General features: G+C 58.2%; 1 protein-coding gene across 1 annotated transcript; it reads left to right on the top strand.

Moving 5' to 3' along the window:
* Positions 1-10,206: 10,206 nt before the first annotated feature.
* PACSIN1 (protein kinase C and casein kinase substrate in neurons 1) lies at positions 10,207-16,742 on the top strand. The gene is given in 13 exon segments (XM_019456814.2): positions 10,207-10,313; positions 11,232-11,388; positions 12,569-12,594; positions 12,596-12,805; positions 13,200-13,358; positions 13,451-13,626; positions 14,037-14,076; positions 14,078-14,158; positions 14,258-14,385; positions 14,991-15,036; positions 15,038-15,179; positions 15,726-15,781; positions 15,783-16,742. Coding segments are annotated over 13 exon segments (1,338 nt in total). The 5' UTR covers positions 10,207-10,250; the 3' UTR covers positions 15,837-16,742.
* The last annotated feature ends 3,581 nt before the right edge of the window (positions 16,743-20,323 follow it).

Below are 20,323 nucleotides of genomic sequence, written 5' to 3'. Positions count from 1 at the left end.
TCCCATGGGGCTAGGGGCTCGTGTATGCATCTGTTGCTTTTGTGTAGAAAGCGTTTATGTGTTGCATGTTCCGGATCCATGTAGATGTGCATACATGTGTCCTAAAGATGTGTAAATGCTGGCATTACTCTTACCGTGTCTGTGCCCTCTGCACATACAGGTAGATGCACAGACTTGTGGAGATGCATGTAGGCAAATACATGTAATGGGAGTTTGTATTTATAAGTGTGTTGTTGGGGTGCTCATTTGCGTAGACACACATCGGAGCATGCGTGTAGCGCGAGCCTCGCTGTTTGCTCTGAGGGGTGGGTGATAGCTGTGGCCCGTGGGAGTTGGAATCACAAGGCCTCACTGCCAATAACCAGCCCAGGAGCCTTAGATGCTCAGACAGGTTGTTTTACTACCGTGGGCCTCAGTTTCCCATCTGTAAAATGGGTATGGATTCTCAGAGGATGAGACTGTAGACAAGCATCTCATACTCGGCCTGACCCAGAAAAGGCTCAGAATAAAATTGCGAGGGATGACTGGGTGAGAATAAATGATCAAGTAAACAAATGTTTACAGAGCAGCAGGCAGTGAAGTTTAAGGACCTGAGGCAAGGGCAAGGGCAGGTGCCGCTTGCAGTGTCTCGAAGGGATGTTGGGAGGGAGGGTCTTGGGGAGAAAGAGAGGAGAGGGGCTGGAACAGGGTCCCCCACACAGTCAAGGGTGGCCTGGAGAGCCCCTGTGCTCACTGGCATCTCCAAGGTGAAGTGTGTGCTCCCCGCCCGGGTTGATGTCCTCTCGAAGAAGCAAGCGTGGAAGGCGGGCGTCCCCTGGTGTCTGGGAGGGAGGGAGGCTGTGCGGCATTGCCTGGTTGCCATAGAAACGAGCAGAAGGAGGTGGGTGGCTGGAGAAGGAGGCGGGTCGGGAGGAGGGAGGGGAGGAGGCAGCGATGGGGGGCGGGGAGCTGGCTTCTGCAGTTCTGGCTCTGCTGCCTTCCTGAGCCAGCGGTGGAGGGAACCCGAGAGGACAGAGCCCCCAGCCCGGGCACCAGGCCCCCTCCCTGCCCGCCACCACGGAGAAGGAGGAGGACAGCCAGCCCCTCCGGCCCTGGCCTGGCCCAGCGGGGGCAGTGAGCTCCTACCTGCCCCTGGCTTGGTGCCCAGACAGGCCCAGGTAGGCATCCCCGATGGGGACAGCTGGAAGAGGCTGCATGGAGAGTGCCCCCCCACCCCACCCCCAGCTGCCCCTGCCTTCCTACCAGCCGCACCTGGCAGGAGGCATACAGGCAGAGCCAGTGGACCTGGGTGGGAGCAGCCTGGATCCTGGGAGGCCCTCTTCAGAATCAGGATCCTCCTCAACAGGAGGACCGTCCCCACTGCCGCCTTCCTTCTCTGCCCCTCTGTCCCTCTCTCCACCACCGCCACAGGTCCAGACTGTAGAAATGTTCCCCTCTCTGGGGGAAGTGGGCTGAGGGGGGCTGGAGCTTCCGGGGACCCACAGTGCTCCCCCCTCCCCAGGCTGAGGCTAGAGAGATAAGAATGCCCTCTGGCCCCACTCAGGGCACTGCTAGGCCCTGGCCATTTGGGAACAGCGTACCCACATCCCACCCTCCACACCAGCTGCCTCTGTGCCGGCCCCAGATGATCTCAGGCGTTGGGCTCAGAGCCCCCTGCTCAGACAAGAGGCATGTTTCTCCTTCTCCCCCAAGCTCGGGCCTTTTCCTTCCTTGTTCTCCCTGCAGACCTAGCTCGCTAGATCTCCCAAGGGACCCTTGTGCCATCCTCAGCAAGCCCAGGGTCTCCATGTTGGGGGATCGGGTGGGGGTGCCTGTGGCTCTCCCTCCCCCCCACTCTGTCCCTCTGCTGCATTGCTCCTGGGGACAGACTCAGCTGCTGCTGGGGAGCTCGGGCACTGCGGAGGAACCTCTGCCCGGTGCTCAGGAGGGGGCGGGGCTGGGGCCCAGGGAGGACCTGGGCCGCACTCTAACATCTGGGCACTGAAAGGACAGGGCAGGGCCTGCGCCAGTGCAGTGGGTGAGTGGCACCCGGTCCAGGTTTGCCCTGGGATAGAGCTGAAGGGCCTCGGATGCCATGGGGAAGAGATCCTAGCCTGAGAAGGGCAGGGGACTCGTGTGTGTGACCCTGGGTCCGCCTCCTTCCCCAGCACACCCTGAGAGCTTGGCCGGGTCCTTTGCTGGGACCACATTATGGGGCTCCCCATTTCCCTGGGCCCCTGGGGGTCAGAGTAGCTCGTGCAGGGGCCGAGAAGGGATCCTTGGGCCTGTGACGGGGTGGGGAATACTCACCAAGAAGCTGACATGGCTCATTCATTTCTGCAAACATTAGTTGCACCTGCTGAATGCTAGGCACAGGGGGCTTCTGCTTTGGGGTGAAGGGCCTGGGAGTGAGAAGGCCAGACAAGGTGGGGAATGTACATCTCCCCTGGAGCCAGCAGCCAAGTAACCCGGATATACTGTCTCAGTCTGCTCCCAGGTGCTCTGAACCCCACCACCCCTTCTGCTCATCTCTCTCCTTTGGGGGGAGCTAGAGACCCTCCCTCCCCACCAGGGCCTGGGACAGGCATCTGTCCTGCCTTACCTTCTACAGCTGGGCCGGCGTCCATCCCAGCCAGAACAGGGGGACTGGTGAGGCCTGGAAGGAGCTGTCCCTTCCCCCAGGCCATCGACACCTGGCCCTGCCCTCTGGGAGGCCACGGATGCAGAAGGCTCAGGACAGGACCGACCCTCTCAGAGGAGCCGAGTGTGGGATGACCGGTCTCAAGGAGAGAGAGGTACCCAGAACAGCGAGGGCAGGGGCCTGCTCATCAGCAGCCTTAGCTCCTGCCTCCTCACCTGTGGGGTTTCCGTTTGGGCTCCCCAGGAAGCTGACCCTGAGATAAGGATACCATGAGAGAGGCTCATTTGAGAGGTGGTCTTTGGAAAGACTGCGAATGTGTAGGCGAGACAGGGAGCCAGTTCTCACTGTGGATAACTAGGGCTCAATCCCACTGGGGACCTCTGGAGCCACTGGAGGACCCACCCTAGGCTTAGCCCACGGGGAGGGTGGAGGGCTGGGGCGTGTATACACCATCTCCCCTCCCCCACACCACCCCACCATCGCTTGAGGGCTGCTCCTGCCCCCTCATACTCTGCCTAACTTTTCTCTTAACTGTTGTCACCACCTAGCGAGCAAGGAGACACCTCCCTGTGGAGCCTGCTGCGTGACACCAGCACTGGAACAGTCCTAGAGGCTCCCTGGAGATGGACAGGCCGAATGAGATGCTTCCTCCTCTTTGCCTGGAGCGGGGCAGGGGGTGTGGTGCACGGTGGCGACTGCCTTTAGGGATGAGTTTCTGGAGGAGAGAGAGGGGGTCTGGGGCTGGAGGAAGAAGGAGAGGGTAGAGAGGGTAAAGGCCAAAGGTTGGAGTCGAGGGAGGAGGGGAAGAGAGGCCAGCCACCGTGGCCTGTTGGATTTAACCATTTTCTGGCTAGGACGAGCCTACCTGGTCCCTCTGCCCTGGGTCTCTCTGGGGCCCTCCAGCCTCAATTGAGACCCAAGCTCTGTCTCCTCTGGTTTCCTGCTTTGTGCTTCCAGCCTCTTCTTTCCTCCCTACCACCTTACCATAGAGGAGATGGAAGTTGGGGGGGGGGGGCAGGATTTTACACCCAAAGAGAAAGCAAGAGGAAGCCAGGCCTGGGGTCTCCTTTTCACAGGTCACCTGGAGACCTGGGGGTCCCAGGTGAGTCACAGAAGGGTCTTGGAAGGATGTCTTAGCTCAGGTTGCCATAACAAAATACCATAGACTGGTTGGGGGGTGGCGGGGGGGGGGCGGAGCTTAAACAATGGGTATCTATTTCTCATAGTTCCAGAGGCCAGAAGTCCAAGGTCAAGGTACTGGCCTATTGGGTTCCTGGTGAGCCTTTCTTCCTGGTTTGCAGCTGGCTGCCTTCTCGCAGTGTCCCCCCATGGACTCTCCTCAGTGCGGGCATGTAGGGAGAAAGCGGATCTCTCTTTTCTTCTTATAAGGACACCAATCTTATTAGATCGGGATCCCACTGTTATGACATTATTTAACCTTAATCACCTCCTCAAAACCCTATCTCTAAACACAGTCACGTTGGGGAGGAGGGTAAAATATTAACATTTGGATTTGGTGGGGACACAAGTCAGTCTTCAGGAAAGGTCTACGGGGGTGTTAGCCCACAGAGAGGAGAAGGGGGTGCGAAGTCATCCAGGGAGCTGAGGGTCTCCTGCTTTGGAAGAAGCATAGGCAGTAATACCTGTGACAATAATGCTTCTTGCACAATAACCCCATGGGGTAGCTGGTATCATCACCTTCATTTTGCCGATGGGGAAACTGAGGCACAGAGCGGGTAAGCAAGTTACCGAGGTCGCACAGCCAGCAAGTGGCAAAGCCGGGTTTTGAACTCGGTTGTTCTGTCTGGCCCCACAGGCAGCGCTCTCAACCACCGTGCTAATATAGCAGGATTTCCTCTACGCAAGCAAGGTGCGCTTCCTGGCAGGGTATGACCAAGAACTGCACCAGGGTGTAGGGGTGAGATAGGTGAGGGCTGGGGTATTCAGGGAAGGCTTCTTGGAGGGGGTGGGGCTGAGTTGGCCCTTGGGGGAAGCAGGGTTATTTTGGTTTGGGGAGTGATGAGCGATAGGACAGCTGCACCCCAGGGCAGGAGGGAAGGTGTGAGCCAAGCGGCAGAAACTGGAGTGAGGAAGGGGGTACGCATCACAGGGAGGAGGAGGAGAAGGACAGCACGATACAGCTGACCCTGAGCCCTCCTGCTGCAGCTGAAGCCCCAGGAGAGGCTGGCAAGAGTCCCGGCGTGGCCCCAGGTCAGGCACGGTGAGCCCGTCTATCTCGGGCTAACGTGAGGAACGGGGCTTCGGCCGGGAATGTTCGCTGGCTCGTGGGGCCTGAGACCCACCCTGGGTGAGGGGGAGGCGGCTCTGGCTTCCCATGGCCCCGCCCAGGTTTGAGCTGAGCCGCTCCCTTGGGAGAATGTCTTAGGCCGGGGGGGGGGGGGGGGGGGGGGGGGGGGGGGGGGGCCAGGGTGACACCCACGGAGTGCTGCTCTGCCCCGGGACAGCTGGTGGTGGAGGCGGGGAGGGCAGGGGAAGGACTCATCCCCGGGTCTGGATCTGACTCTGTCCTCCCTGCTATGAGACCTTGGACAGGTCATTTCACCTCTCCGAGTCTCAGAGAAGGCAGGGGAGTCACTGCCCATCTCCGTGGGCTGTGGTGAGGATGGGGGCTGGGGGGATACAGTGCACGAAGAGGCTGGCACATAGCAGGTACTCAATAATGGTGTCATTATTGATATACAGGGAGAGTGAAGAGAGGGATAATGGAAGAGCCTCTTCTTTTTAAAAAAAATTTTTTTAATGTTTATTTATTTTTGAGAGACAGAGTATGAGTGGGGGAGGGGCAGAGAGTGAGAGAAAGACACAGAATCTGAAGAAGCTCCAGGCTCTGAGCTGTCAGCACAGAGCCTGATGCGGGGTTCGAACTCACAAGCCCTGAGATCATGACCTGAGCCGAAGTCGGATGCTTAACTAACTGACTGAGCGCCCCTGGAACAGCCTCTTCTGTCTGTGGACTGTGGCTCCCTGAGGAGGGAGTGCACCACCCTGAGGGCAGAATCGTCATAGGGGATCAGGGAGGAAGAGACTCTGGAATTGGACCCTGAGGGTTGGCCTAGAGGACAGGAAGGGGATACCAGGAGAAGCACAGGGCCTGGAACAGAGGACAGGTGGGATCTGGGAGCCCTCCTGTTGTGAGTCTGGCTTTTGGTTGTGTCACCATCATTATCAACATATACTGAGCACCTACTGTATGCAGGGGACTATGTTTGGCTCTGAGGTACAGAATTCAGTGTTTCTGCCATTTAAGGAATGAATAGAATGTGCTTTCATTCATTCGACAGAAACATACTGTGCACTTAACTATGTGTCAGGCACTGCTCTGGATGCTGGAAATACAGCAGAGAACCAGACAGGCAAAAACCACTGATCTTAGCAAGCTGATGTTACAGTGAGAGAAGAAGACACAAATATGATGAATGCTGTAATGTGGGGAGCCTGGCATATGGTAACATGTGCTGTGGAGAAAGAACAATAAAGAGAGGAAAGAGAGGAGAATGCTGGAGGGTGGGAAAGAGTGTCAAGTTAGATAAGGGAAGGTCATGACATTTGAGCAGACCTGGAAATCTGTGTGTGTGGGGGGGGGGGGGGGGGTGGCATTCCTAGCAAGTGCAAAGGCCCTGGGGTTAGAACAGCAAGGAGGTTGATGGAGCAGGAGGAGTTGCAGGGCCTCCTGGGAAGGAATTAGACTTTTACTTGGAGGAAATGGGGAGTCACAAGAGGATTCTGAGAAGGGCAGTATTGGGATCTGACCTAGGTATTAGCAGCGTCCCCCCGGCTGCTCTAGCAGGGAACAGACTGGAGTGGGAGCGGAGGTGAGGGACACAAAGTCAGAGGCAGGAAGGCCAGTGAAGAGGCCACTGGGGACAGTGATGAGGGTGGGACCAGGGTGGCTGAGAGCAGAGGATCTGCTGATGGGTTGGCTGGTGGTCGGAAGTGAAAAGGGCTAGGGTGACTTCAAGGCCTGTGACTGTTAGTAACTCGCAGTGTAGGAATCCACATGCCGCCTTTGGGCCACAGCAGGCCTGCCCCTCTCTGGGCTTATGCTCTTAATTCCTCTGTCCCTTATTCAAGCCAGGGGCAGACAGAACATGACCGAGGCCCCCACCCTCCAGGGTCTTTTAAAGGCAGCTGGGGCCTGAGGAGGGACCCCTTTCTCCCTGGGGCTCCTCTCTCCCTAGAGGAAAGGTCAAGGCCAACATGAAAACTTCACACTTCCATAACGGTCTATATGTTTCAATAAGCGCTTACTACCCTTTTATCACTTGAGTGTCACATGAGACTCGAGTATTGTTTTCCCATCATGCGAATTAGAAAAACAGACCTCGTGACAGGACTCGACTGAGATCCCCCTGGTAAGTGGTAGGGCTGGAGCAGAGGCCGTGCCCCCTGTTCAGCATGCTGAGGGCTACACCATCTTTGTGGGCGAGAAAGACCCGGCCCCTTCCCTGGCTCTACAACAGCAGCCTCCCTCCCTCCCCGTGGGACTACCGCCCCCTATCCAGCAATGGTGACAAATCAGTAATGAGAGTCGACAAGCTCTTTCAGCTCCGTCCCAGCCTCTGGGCTCTCTCTGAAACGTGGGGGCCATAGTAGCACCTGCCGTCTAGGGTTGCTGGCAGGATTTGACGAGTTAAGACACATGAATGGTCCTTGGCACCAAGTATGTGCTCCATAAATGCCAGTTATTATTATCAATGATAAAGGGCTTGCAGGGCCATGATAGCTTTACAGCCACTGGGGAGAAAAGTCAGATGGGCATCGTGCCCATTTGGTGGGTACTTCTAAGAGCGTATCGCGCTTGCCCACGGGCACAACAGATGCCGGCCACACCGGCTTCCTGACTCGAGGAGATGCACCGTTTTCAGTGATGGCAGCTACTGATATTATCCTCATTTCCCAGCAGGCCCAACAAAGTCACGTGAATTGCCTAGGGTCACACAGCAGTTTGGTGACAGAGCAGGGACCCCAAGGCTAGAGCTATTTCTGTTATATGTGCCACCTCAGCTGGGACCCCGGAGACCCGTGACTTGCCTGCACTGAGGGAGGGACCCCAGCAAGTCCTCCCCGCTCCCCCCAGGGTCTGGACAAAGTGGAGATTGGTCTCCACCATTGTGTATTCCCGTCTAGCCTGACACACCGGGTCTTAGCTGTACTGTCCCCTTGCTCTGTATTTCCAGCGCCCTCTGGGTCCTGGCTTTCAGATCCCTCAGCTCTCCTCCTCGACAGGGGCCGGAAGGTTTTTTTTTAAAAAAAAGTGCAATTTATGCACACGAGGCAAAATTTAAAAGGCATAAAGGACCGACTGAAAAAATCTCCTTCCCATCATGTCCCCCAGCCACCCAGTTCCCCGAAGGCAGCCACCACTACCAGCTTTCCAGAAGTGTTCCTTGCATATGTATTTCCTCCTATACAAATGGAAGCATCTGCAGGCTCACTGTTCTGCACCCTTCTTGGTTTGTTGCAGTGCCACAGCTTGGGAAGGGTTCCCTGGCACGCCTGCACCATCATTTACTTACGCAGTCCCCTGGACGAGCATCTGGGATGTGTCCAGCCTTTGGCTTTTACAAGTAGGGCTGCAGCACATGAAATTAGGCGTCATCAGTTTGCCCCGCTGGCTGGAAGGTGACTTCCTGGGAGCAGCATTGCGGGGTGAGGGAGGGTGTGCCTCTGGAGTGGGGAGAGGAGACGCTGTCACACCCCCCCCATCTCCTAGTCAAGGCTAATCAAGTCACCTCCCCACTTCCTGGGGTGGACTCTCATGCAGACATGCCTGCACCCTCACCCCCTGCTCCCACCGCCGCCCTGCCGATGGCTGTGCTTTATCTGGATCCCGAAGAGCATAGTTCTGTATGACTTTACGGGTTCTAGGTGGGGCTCTGGCCCCAGGGATACTTACCTAACCTGGCTGAGAGTCCTTCATTAAATATCCCTGCCTTTTGCTTTCCCATGTCTACATGCAGTGCTCTTCGTGAAGGGAGTACTGCTTTGTAACTGAACAGTGCCCAATTCAGAAGGAAAAAAAATTCAGACACGTTTCTTTGTCCCTTGATGAATTCTAAGCACCTTTCCTCCTACCCGCCCCCACCATGCACAAATTTGTGGGGAAGTTTGAGGTTTTGCTAAGGGGAAAGGAACAAAATCTCCTTAGTGCTTAGGGGGAGCAAGGAGGAGGCAGCACTGGGGAACAGGGCCCTGGACAGATAGGGAGACTGAGGCCAGAGAGGGGAGGGACATCCTTGACCAAGGATCCTCGCGTGTTGGTCCCATCTGCCCCGGGCCTGAAGGTCAGCTGCTATAAGGGCTGGGCATCCCCTGAGCCCCCAGGTTGGACTGGATTTTCCAGAGGCCGGCCCTCCCCAGGATCCTCATTGGGCAGGGTCCCTGAGACTGCAGTGCAGAGACAGGGAGGCATCCCCCGGGCATCCCCTGTCTGAGGCTGACAGGCCTCACTGCCCCTTTGAAGACCAGGTGCCTGGCCCTCTGGGCTCTGTCTCCTGACTACTGAGCTGTTCTTGCGTGGGGGTGGCAGTGAGGCCTGGATGGGGGATGGGAATCGGGCAGCGTCCCCAGCCCTGGGGCAGCCACACGGCCTAGATTGGACAGCCGTGATGCCTGCCGACAGATCCAGGCCACACGTAGCCGCTCCGATGCTCACACAGATCACAGTGGTCTGACCTGTAGGGCGGAAAGCCACATGTCTGGGACTCGTAAGGAGACATGTAAGTGGCTAATGGAGGCTTTTGAAGCTGGGCATCAGGGCAGCCAAAAGAGCGATTTACAGGGCCCCAGCCTGGACCAGAGATGGGAGGAAGCTGTGTTGCCAGCTTCCCGGGGCACTTAGGCCCGGGCTCCGGGTAAGGGATTTGGGGAGGTTCTAGGGGCTGAGACCAGGGACTCTGCTGGGTGGGAGAGCTTGGGGGTTGCTATTTGGCCTGGTGCAAGGGTTTGGGTGGATCAGGGTGGGGGCAATGCCAACGTGGGCAGATCGAGAAGCCAGCTGGGGTTCATTGAGCCTCAAGTGGGCCCTACAGGGTGCCAGGCCCTGGGGAGGGGGTGCAGACATGCCTAAAGACTAGCCTCATTGCTGGCTTTGAGCAGCCATGTGTGTCTATGAGGCAAACTGCAGGTTTATATAAAGCAAATATGTAATTGGGGGGCTCTAACTTTTAAAAAGCACCGACTCCAGGAGCACGAAAACAGTTGTGCGTGCCTTGGTTCTGGTGGTGGGGGCAGGCTTTTGAGAAGAGGTGCCACACTGGAGCTGGAGGATGGATTTGGGGGAGAGGGAGGGCGAGGATATGGAGTGGAGGGCTCGTGGAGGAGAGGTGGGGGGGGTGTGTGCGCACGAGGGGTGCCACAAGGTGACTCTTGGGGTTACCCTAGGGACGGTGAGCCAGTCCCCGGGCAGGAAGTCCCTATCCCAGTGCAAGGCTCAAGCCTGTGGAGCCCTCATCCTCACAGCAAGTTGGGGGGCCCAGGCCTAGAATGGGGCCCGTGGGGCGCTTCGCCCCTCTGCAGGGATCTCTCTCCTGCCCTCCCAGCGCTATGAACAGCCCAGCCTGCTGACCACCGCTGCACTCCCACCTGTCCCCCTCCCCTCGGCTGCACCATGTCCGGCTCCTACGACGAGGCCTCGCTAGCTCCGGAGGAGACCACTGACAGCTTCTGGGAGGTGAGGCTTTGATGCTCCCCAGGTCCTGGGGACCAGACAGCCTGGCCTTGTGGCGGCCCAGGCTCCCACCCACCCACAACCTCAGGGCTTGCTCCCCAGCCCCTCGGGTCCCTCCAAAGCCCTTGGTGTTCAGTGGGCCGGCTGTAGCCATGAAGTGGGGGTAAGGCTACTGCCCACCAAGCCCAGAGCCCCTCTGCCCCACACCTGCACCCGGAGAGATCCTATAGCGTTTCATGATGTGGAACAGGCCCCCTCCCTGACCGTCTGCTCTGGGGGCCTCGCTCAGAGGCCTGACGCTTCACGAAGGCAGGTACAGAGCTCTACAGCTTACACAGGCTTTTACAGCTGCCCCCTGCCCTTACCCTGTGGCATGCGTTCCCGAAGCCCCCCAGCAACAAAGACGTGGAGGCAAGACTAGAGCCGGCGTTTCAGGAGCCTCCCAAACTATTTGAGACCAAGAAATAAAATGTTTCGATTGGCTTCCAAAACCCAGAGTGAGAACTGCCAAACCTAAATTAATAAGTGTTTAATGAGATGTCTACAAAACATAATATTATGTCAAGAAGCTGCAGCTCAACTCAACACTTACACGACTCTATAAATATGATACATTGAGCTCACAAGAACAAGATGAATAATTCATTCTAGTCTGGGTCCAAATGATCAAAATCCCGCACTTTGTGGCAGCGAGGAAATTATATTTAGAGTGGGGTGAGGGAGTGTCGGGTATGATGCAGGGTGTTGGGGTCCCCGAAAATGAGAGGGTGGGGAGCCCCCAGTGCGTTCCCGCGGGGCGGCCAGGCGGCGAAGGTGGGAAGGTGGCCGTGGCGGGCGCCCCCTGCAGGACGCGGTGTCCTGGGCGGGCGGGGCGGGGAGGCGGGGAGCCCGCGGGAGTCGTGCTCGCTCCTTGGCCGCCAGGTGGGGAACTACAAGCGGACGGTGAAGCGCATCGATGACGGACACCGCCTGTGCAACGACCTGATGAACTGCGTGCAGGAGCGCGCCAAGATCGAGAAGGCGTACGCGCAGCAGCTCACCGACTGGGCCAAGCGCTGGCGCCAGCTCATCGAGAAAGGTGCCCCCATGCCCACCCCGTGCGCCTCGCCCAGGCCCTAACGGGCTCCCCACAGGCCCGGGTTCTGGGAGCGCCCAGCCACCCGGATGCACTTGCACCCCCCGGGCCACGGGCCCTTTGGAGGCACCGTCCCCACACTGCACTCTGACCCTCCCAAACCAAGCCAGGTCTTCCCTGTCCCTGTTCAACACGACTTTGTACAATTTTAGGTTGGATTAAACAGAACAAAACAAAACAACCTTTTTATTTCAAAATAATTTTAACTTAGGGAAAAGTTGCAAGAATAGTAGAGAGAACTCTAGTCTTCAACCAGATTCGCCAGTTAAAATTTTACTACATTTGTTTTCCCAGTTCCTCTTTCCGTTGTGCATATGTGTTCTGAATCATGTAAGTGGGACGCATGCCACTTTACTCTAAATCCTTCACGTATCTCCCAAGAGTAAGAACATTTGCTTACATAACCATAGTTCAACTATCAAATTCGGGGACATTTAATATCACCCATATGCAAATTTGTTTGTGCTGGTCTGGGAGCCAATCCAGAATCACATTACCGCATTTTAGTTGTCCTGGCTCTCAATTCCTTCAATCTAGAACAATTTCAGCTTGGGGTTTACATGTATTTGTTAACATTTTTTTTCTCTTCCACGAGTCTCTAAACCCCATGAGGGCAGGGGCTGAGCCCACACTGCCCAGCACAGTGCCTGGCACAGAGCTGATCCCCAATACACAGAGGAACAAATGACTGGCATGACTGGTCCCGGTGGCCTCTTGGCATCTGTCACCAGCTGGTTCTTCAGTTGTAACAGTCAACATTCCTGAAGCACCTACTGTGTGCCTGGTGCTGTGCTGGGCTTGTGAGAACTCACGGGGTGCAGGCTGCCCCCATGGGACTCACGGGCTGACAGGAGAAGATAGGGAGTAGGCACAGAGGTAGGTGCTATAAGAAGAATTCTGTGAGGGCTGCAGACCGAAGTCTGTGAGAATAGAGCAGTCAGAGAAGGCTTCCCAGAGGAGGTAGTTGGGCCCTGAAGGACAGGAAAAACTATAAAGAGGGCAGAGGAGGGCATTTCTGCGCCCATGGCGTGGTATGGGGAAAGCGTCAGAGAAAAGAGGCATGAAGGAGGCCGCCTGGGCAGGGGACGATGAGGGCCTCGTGACCCCATGACCATTTCCTCAGGCCCACAGTATGGCAGCCTGGAGCGGGGCCTGGGGTGCCATCATGACGGAGGCGGACAAGGTGAGCGAACTGCACCAGGAAGTGAAGAACAACCTGCTGAACGAGGACCTGGAGAAAGTCAAGAACTGGCAGAAGGATGCCTATCACAAGCAGATCATGGGCGGCTTCAAGGAGACCAAGGAGGCTGAGGACGGCTTCCGCAAGGCCCAGAAGCCCTGGGCCAAGAAGATGAAGGAGGTGCCCAGTGGGTGGCTGCTGCAGAAGGGTCAAGGGTGGGCAGCTGAGCTCAGAGGGACGATCTGATCAGAGGGAGAGACTCTACAGATGGGGCGGGCAGTGCACCGCCCGCTGGGAGCCCCACAGCCTCGGTAGGAAGAAATATCCACAGGTGGGGCGGGCACCTCAGTGCCCCAAAGGGAGGGCGTCCTGTAGGGGCAGCAGGCAGTGCCAGGTGGGGATACATCCACGCATGGGTGGGCACTGCTCCCATACCTGGAGCTAGGGCCCGCACCCCTCCTGCCTCTTAGGAACGTGTGTCCACTGCTCCCGGCAGGTGGGAGGGCTTGATGAGCGACCACATTGGTTCCTGCTTACAAGCAGGAGCTGTACCTCCCCTCCCCCGTCCCCACAGCTGGATGCAGCAAAGAAGGCTTACCATCTGGCCTGCAAAGAGGAAAAGCTGGCCATGACCCGGGAGATGAATAGCAAGACGGTAGCAGTCGGTCACGCAGCCGAGCAGCAGAAGAAGCTGCAGGACAAAGTGGACAAGTGCAAGCAGGATGTACAGAAGGTGCCGGCGGGCTGGGGTCCGAGGGGTGGAGTCGGGGGTGGCCGGGAGCTGCAGGCCTGGCTCTCACCCTTCCTTTGCCCTGGGGTCTGTAGATGCAGGAGAAGTATGAGAAGGTGCTGGACGACGTGGGCAAGACCACACCCCAGTACATGGAGAGCATGGAGCAGGTGTTTGAACAGTGCCAGCAGTTTGAGGAAAAGCGGCTGGTCTTCCTCAAGGAGGTGCTGCTGGACATCAAACGTCACCTCAACCTTGCCGAGAATAGCAGGTAGCTGGGCGTGGCAGCGCGGTGGGCACAGGCACCCACCGCAGAGGGGAGAAATGGTGTGCCGGGCATCCTGGGCCCCATGTTATTGGAACAGGAAGGGGTGGGCAGAGCCGCAGGGGCCAAGGAGGAAGAGGGTGCCAAATACAGTGGCCGCCTGGGTGCAAGCCAACACAGATTAGGCACTAGAGAAATGCGCTTGGATGGATGGATTTGTGGCTAAGGTGACGATAGGGGAGGGTGCCTGCTGGAGCTGACCACAAGGAGATTGCTCCCAGCTGATTTCCTAGCCCTAGCTGGGGGGGCATGCCAGCACCCTGGTCCCCTGAATGGGCTCCCTCTGGCCCTCGCCGAGGATGAGAAGGGGCCACGGTGCACCTTGGCCCCCAACTCCTGATCTCCCCTGTGCACAGCTATGTCCACGTGTACCGGGAGCTGGAGCAGGCTATTCGGAGGGGCTGACGCCCAGGATGACCTCAGATGGTTCCGCAGCACCAGCGGCCCCGGCATGCCCATGAACTGGCCCCAGTTTGAGGTGAGGAGGTGTGGGGGATGGGGAAGGGAAGACAGAGAAGGCTGGAAGGGACCTCAGGGGGCAGCCCCCCTGCCTCACTGCTCCCCTGGTGCCCACCAGGAGTGGAACCCAGACCTCCCTCACACCGCCACCAAGAAAGAAAAGCAGCCCAAGAAGGCAGAGGGGGTGACGCTGACCAATGCCACTGGAGTGGTGGAGTCCACATCCCAGGCTGGGGACCGTGGCAGGTGAGTGCCTCCTGGGGAGCTTCCTGGGGGCCAGAGGGGGCCCACAAACTGGGGCACATGAGTTTTACCTCAGAAGACCAGGAATGATCTAAATCACGGCAACCCCGTGGTCCTCTCAAAGGTAGTGGTGGGTCATCCTTTGAGAGCACCTACTGTGTGCCAGGCACTGTTGTAAGCATGTTGCCATATATTAACCCACTGAAGCCTCCCAACACTCTGAGAAGTGTTTAGAGTCCCATTTTGCCGATGGAGAAACTGAAACCCAGAGAGATTAAATGACTTGCCCAAGGTCACATAGCTAGTTAGTAAGCCTCAGAGCCAGGATATGATGTCCAAGAGGTCAAGCTCATTAACCACTAGTGCCCCTCTAAGATGATGGGTCAGATGTTCTCAGGGGTCCCCTTCAGCACCCCCTCACTCAAGGTCTGAGTAATAATGCTAATAGTCCTGCCTCACATTTGTCCAAAGAGCTGTCAGTGAGGGTCACTGGCCCGGGAGCCCCTCTTACCAGGCCCATCCTTGTTCCAGTCTTCGTGAAATTTGGGGCCAGGGCTCAGATTGGAGGAGGGGGGCAGTTCATGCTGGGTCCCCTCGCTGTGTTTCAGCGTTAGCAGCTACGACAGGGGCCAGCCTTATGCAACCGAATGGTCTGGACGACGAGAGCGGGAACCCATTTGGGGGCAATGAGGCCAATGGGGGCTCCAACCCCTTCGAGGACGACGCCAAGGGAGTGCGTGTGCGGGCACTCTATGACTACGACGGCCAGGAGCAGGATGAGCTCAGCTTCAAGGCTGGTATGGTGGGCTGGGCTGGGCTGGGTGGGGGTGGGGCGTGAAGGCAGGAGACGCCCGGATTTGCTGGGAACGCGGCTGGGGGCGGGGCCTTGTGCGTGGGCGGGGGCCAAACCTGGAGGGTGGTCCTGGCCCCTGGGCTAAGACTCGAATTAGGGGTGCAAGGGCAGGGCCTGAGAGCGGCAACCAGGTGCCAGGGGGTGGAGTCGGGACTTGAGAATAGGGTGGGGGCGGGGGCCTGAGGGCTGGGGCTGCCTGGAGAAGTGACAGGATTAGAAAAAGGGAGCCAGAGGCGGGGCCTGGGCTTGGGAGGCTGGACCGAGACCCAGATTAGCTGTTTGGCTGGGGGCAGCACCAGGTTAGGTGTTTGGGTGTGGGAGTGTGGCTTGGGGCTGATCTTCAGAGTGAGCTTGGGGCAGTCATGGGAAGGCATTGGGGTGGGCCTAGAATAATAGTATTGGAGGGCTTACCTAAACTCTCTCTAAGCGTCCCCATCCCCCCCCCCCCACCCCACCCCCGTCAATGAGCTCCTCTGTGTCCCCTTCCTAGGAGATGAGCTCACCAAGCTGGGCGAGGAGGACGAGCAGGGATGGTGCCGCGGGCGGTCTGGACAGTGGGCAGCTGGGCCTCTATCCCGCCAACTACGTGGAGGCCATCTAGCTGCCCTGCTCCCCTTCACACCTCCCCTCACTCCTCACCCCGCCACCTCCCCTCCCTTCTCTCTCTTGTCCCTCTTCCCTCGCCATAGAGTTCCAGACATATTTTCCGATCAAGCTTTTATTTTTTTAAAAGTCAAAACAGAACAAAACAAAAAATACAGAGACAGAAGCATTTGCAGGGCTGCCTGGAGGCCAGGGCGGTGGTGGGGACTTGGGGTGATGGCCCCAGGGTAGGCGAGGGTCCTAGTACTTAGCCCAACAGAGACGTTCCAACATTGCTCTTCAGATCCCACCAAAGAGTCTCCTGAGCCCTGAGGGATGTCTCCCGGACCCTTCTCTCCTGCCTCACTTCCCCAGACTACACCCCTCACCCCCACTCCCCACCCGCACCCCCAGGCTGCCAGCACCCGTCCCCCTCCTCTTCTCTGGGCTCGGTTTTCTGACCTCTTCCTTCTGCCTCACGATGCTCCCCCTCTCTCCACCACCCTACTCTCAAAGGCCTCCCCTCCAGACCCCAGAGAAGGGGGGGCCTCCCAGTCTTTAGTCTTCCACTTTGCCCCGGGGGAGTGCCCTTCTTCTCCTGGCCTCGCCCCTAATGACTGGTGGGGCTGGAGGAGGAACCGTCATTCTCTTCTCCCCTAGATGCTTCCCGGGATCCCTGGACTCCCCCAGACATGACCAGGGGTGAGCTGGAGTTGATGACAGTGTCACTGGGGTGAGGCTCAGCTGAGGGACCAAGACCCTGCTGGGGTCCTTCTTTCCAGCTGTTGGCCTTTTGGGCTCAGGCTCTTCCTCAGGGCCATACCTCTTGGTCACCTGCGGAGACCCTGCCTCCATCTCATGAGTCTTCAGGCAGGGGGAGGGGCCTCAAAGCCCGGGGCAAAGCCGGCAACTGTAGCAGCCTCCTCCCATTTCCTAGGGGCGGGGGGGGGGGGGGGGGGGGGGGGGAGGGGGCACCTTGCCCACCCACCTTCCTCCCTCCATGTCCATCTGAAGCCCTAGTTGCACTAGGCTCGGCCAGCCTGCAGGAGACTAAGCCTTGTGGCCTCCCATCCTGCCCTTCCCCTCTCTCGCCTGTCTGGGAAGACGACTGGGGGGGAGGGGGGGCGGTGTCTGAGGGAGCTTCCAGCCTGGCACCATCAGGGACACTGCAGCCAATGGGAAAGACAGGGGTTTGGCAGGAGGGAGGGGCCCGGGCCCTCAGGGGCAGGACAGTCACCCTTTCTTCCTTGTCTCCTCCTCCTCAATCAGCCCCTGCCCTTGGAGCCGCCCTTGCCCTTGGAGCGGCATCCCCCTGCTGGCAGCCCCTCCTTATGTCTAAGCCTGGGTAGCAGTTAAAGGACATTGGGGGTGGGGGGAGGCAAAAGGCTTGCCCAGAGTCGGAGAGTTTCCTGTGTTTGGTGAAGGAAAGCTGTGTTGGGTTACTAAATACTAGTACCAGGTACCAGCCTCTCCCATATGTGGGGGCCCCTGGGAGGCTCGGAGAAATAGACCAGGGCAGGACAAAACCTCGAGGTGGGAGGACACGGCTGGAAGAAGGATCTCTTGGGAGCCTCAAGGGTGAGGCCTTGGGACTTCCGGTAGCGCCGGCAGAGCCCTGCTTCTGGGCCTCAGCGCTGCAGACACCCACCCCCTTCCATAGCACCTGCCCCCCGCCCCCCGCCGTCCTCCCTCCCGGCCTCCAGGTAAAGACAGTGGGATACCCAGCCCCTCTGGCACCCCTCAGTCCTCTTTTGCTCCCTGCTTCTTCCCCCGACAGTCTACTATTAGGTCATGGACCCCATCCTCCAGGCCCTGACCCTTGTTCACAGTGCAGAGATCCTGGGAGACTCTGGCAGGGGCCTGAACTGGGCCAGGGGAGTTGGAGGGGGGGGGGGGATGATGGCACCCCCAGGGACAGGCAGACTCCCCACCCCCAGCACCCCATTTCCTGTCACTGCTCTCTGGGCATCCGCTGCAGCCTGAGATGTGCCCTAGGCTCCCTCGGAGCCTGAAGCAAGATTTTGGAAGCCCTCCACCCTCCCAGTTCCAGAACAAAACCCTCTTGGGTCTCTCCTCCAGGTGGGGGAGTTGGGGTTGAGGCCTCTGCCCCTCACCACCCTTGGAAGGCAGGAAACTGGCACATCTGCGCCTTGGGGCCTGGGCTCCCCCTCTCTGTGCCAGTGGCTTTCTAGCACCTGGGGAGGGTCTGTGGTCCTGCCTGGACCCCAGACGTGTCCCCTTCAGCACTCCAGCTGCCCACCCCCGGGGCAGGGACTTGAAATCCCATCCTTTCTGAGCAACCACCTCCACGGCCCAGTTTGGGACCAGTCTCCCTCGGTCCCCAGGCTCCTCAGGACCCCGGAGACAGAGGGTCTCCTACCTGGCGGTCCCCCCCTCCTCCCCCGAGCTCTAGGGGCCTGGCCCCGCCTGTCAGTGCTGGTGTCAGGGCACTCACCACCGAGCGTGGGGGGCCGCGCCCCTCGCCGCGCCCACCACCTCCTGTAGCCCCCTACCCACACCCTCAATGCTGCACGGGCCCGCCCTGTGGGGCTCGGCGACTAATGTGTTTTGTCCCCAGTTAACCACCGTTCTGCAGCCCGGCTCTGCAAGGGACCAGGGCTGCCCTGCCGCCCGCCATCTGCTGCCCTAGGCTTCCTGACTCCATTAGTCCGACACTTGTGAAACTCCGAGAAGTGCTGTGGTCTCAGCAATGCACCTGTTTTGTACATGATTGTGTAATTTAAAGGTATATAAATACAAATATATATATATCAGTTGTGATTGTACGACTGTGGATAAAATCCAGAACTGTGTCAACCTGGCTGGATGTGGTCCTCTTGAGTCTTGTGTGTCTCTCGAGCTGAGAGTTCTCTGTGGCAGGGACGTCTGTCAGGGGGGATGGTGCCCAGCATGCTGCGTGCTGTCCTGGCTGACCACCAGTGGGCTGGCGGCTGGTCTCTTAACCTTCCGGGGCCCCAGGCCCTGCTGCACAGGGAGGGTGACAGATGGTGTGACCCTACTGTTCTGGGTGCCTGGTGATGAGCACTGACCAAGAGCATTGGGATACTTGGGGTCCCAAACTCAAGTTCAAGGTTTGACCTCTAAATAGGTTTGGATTTTTTTTTACGTTTTTTATTTTGGGAGAGCACACATGAATAGGGGAGGGAGACAGACGGGGAGAGAATTCCAAGCAGACTCTGTGCTATCAGAGTCATGGGGCCCAGTGCCACGAACCATGAGATTGTGACCTGAGCAGAAATCAAGAGCCGGATGCTTAACTGACTGAGCTACCCAGGTGCCCCCAGGTTTTAAATTTTTATTTATTTATTATTTTTGAGAGACAGAGAGAGACAGAGCATGAGCAGGGGAGGGGCAGAAAGAGAGGGAGACACAGACTCTGAAGCAGGCTCCAGGCTCCGAGCTGTCAGTATGGAGCCCGACGCGGGGCTTGAACTCACGAACTGTGAGATCATGACCTGAGCCGAAGTCAGACAACCGGCTGAGCCACCCAGGCGCCCCATTTTTTAAAGTCAAAATTGTAAAAGTGACTGCCGAGGCCTGGGGTTCCTGGTTGTTCACAGTCCCAGGCTCTCTGTGGTGTGATACCAGGTCATGCCATGTTTTTCTGTGTCCTGCCTGTCCTCTGACAGCATTTCTGTGTGGGACCCCTGGGAGGGCTCCTCCTGGAGGATCGCTCGAGGGAGTGGGCAGGACCGAGGCTCTGGACCCTTGGCTGTGCCCTGCCGGGCCCACACCCTGCCCAAGCCCTGCTCCAGCCTCCCCACCCCCAGCTAGGTCCCCTCTGAGCCAGGGCTGGAGTTCTGCAGCCAGTTCGCCACATCCTCACCCGCACCCCGGCCTTGGCTTCACCCAGTCAGGTCGGATGTCTCTCTGAGGCCCCTCTGGGCCCGGCAGCCTGGCAGGGCCCTGACACAAACCCATTATTCAAGGCAAATATACTGCAGCCCCCCCGCCTCCCCTGCCCCTTGGCCTCTGGACAGGGAGAAAAGGTCAAGGTGGCGGGTGATCTAGTCTCCACCTTGTGTCCTTTCTCCCCCAGATCCACCTCCAGTGACAAGCCCCTGGTTTTAGCCAAACAGAAGAGCCTTCAAGTAAAGACAAGAGGTTGCCTTTTGTGCAGGTTCTTCCATGCAGCTGTGGGGAGCACTGCAGGCAGAGTCCCGGGAGCAGGGTCAGGGAATAGCAGGCTGGAGGGAGTTCTGCCGGACAGGTGTGCAGAGGAGGAAGAAGAGGACTCTGAAGTTTGCTGTTAGCACACAAAGTGTCACCGGATGGGTGTGTGTCTGCCAAGGGGATGTGTGCACTGTGGCAGACCCACACAGCGGGGACCTGCCTCAGCCCCCCACAGCTCTCCTTTCTGGAGTAGTTCCTGCGCCCCACTCCTAGCCCCTAATTCCCCTTCCTTTCCTCCCTCCCAGCCCCAGCCCAAGACCCCAAGCCGCTCCAGGTTCGGGTCGAGCTGGGAACCTGCAAGCAGGTGGCTCC

The sequence above is a fragment of the Panthera pardus genome, unplaced genomic scaffold, assembly GCF_024362965.1.
Source record: "Panthera pardus isolate Hobbes unplaced genomic scaffold, ASM2436296v1 HiC_scaffold_17, whole genome shotgun sequence".
NCBI classification, from domain to species: Eukaryota; Metazoa; Chordata; class Mammalia; order Carnivora; family Felidae; genus Panthera; species Panthera pardus.
Note: the sequence above shows the minus strand (reverse complement) of the source record. Positions and strands in the feature narration are given on the sequence as shown.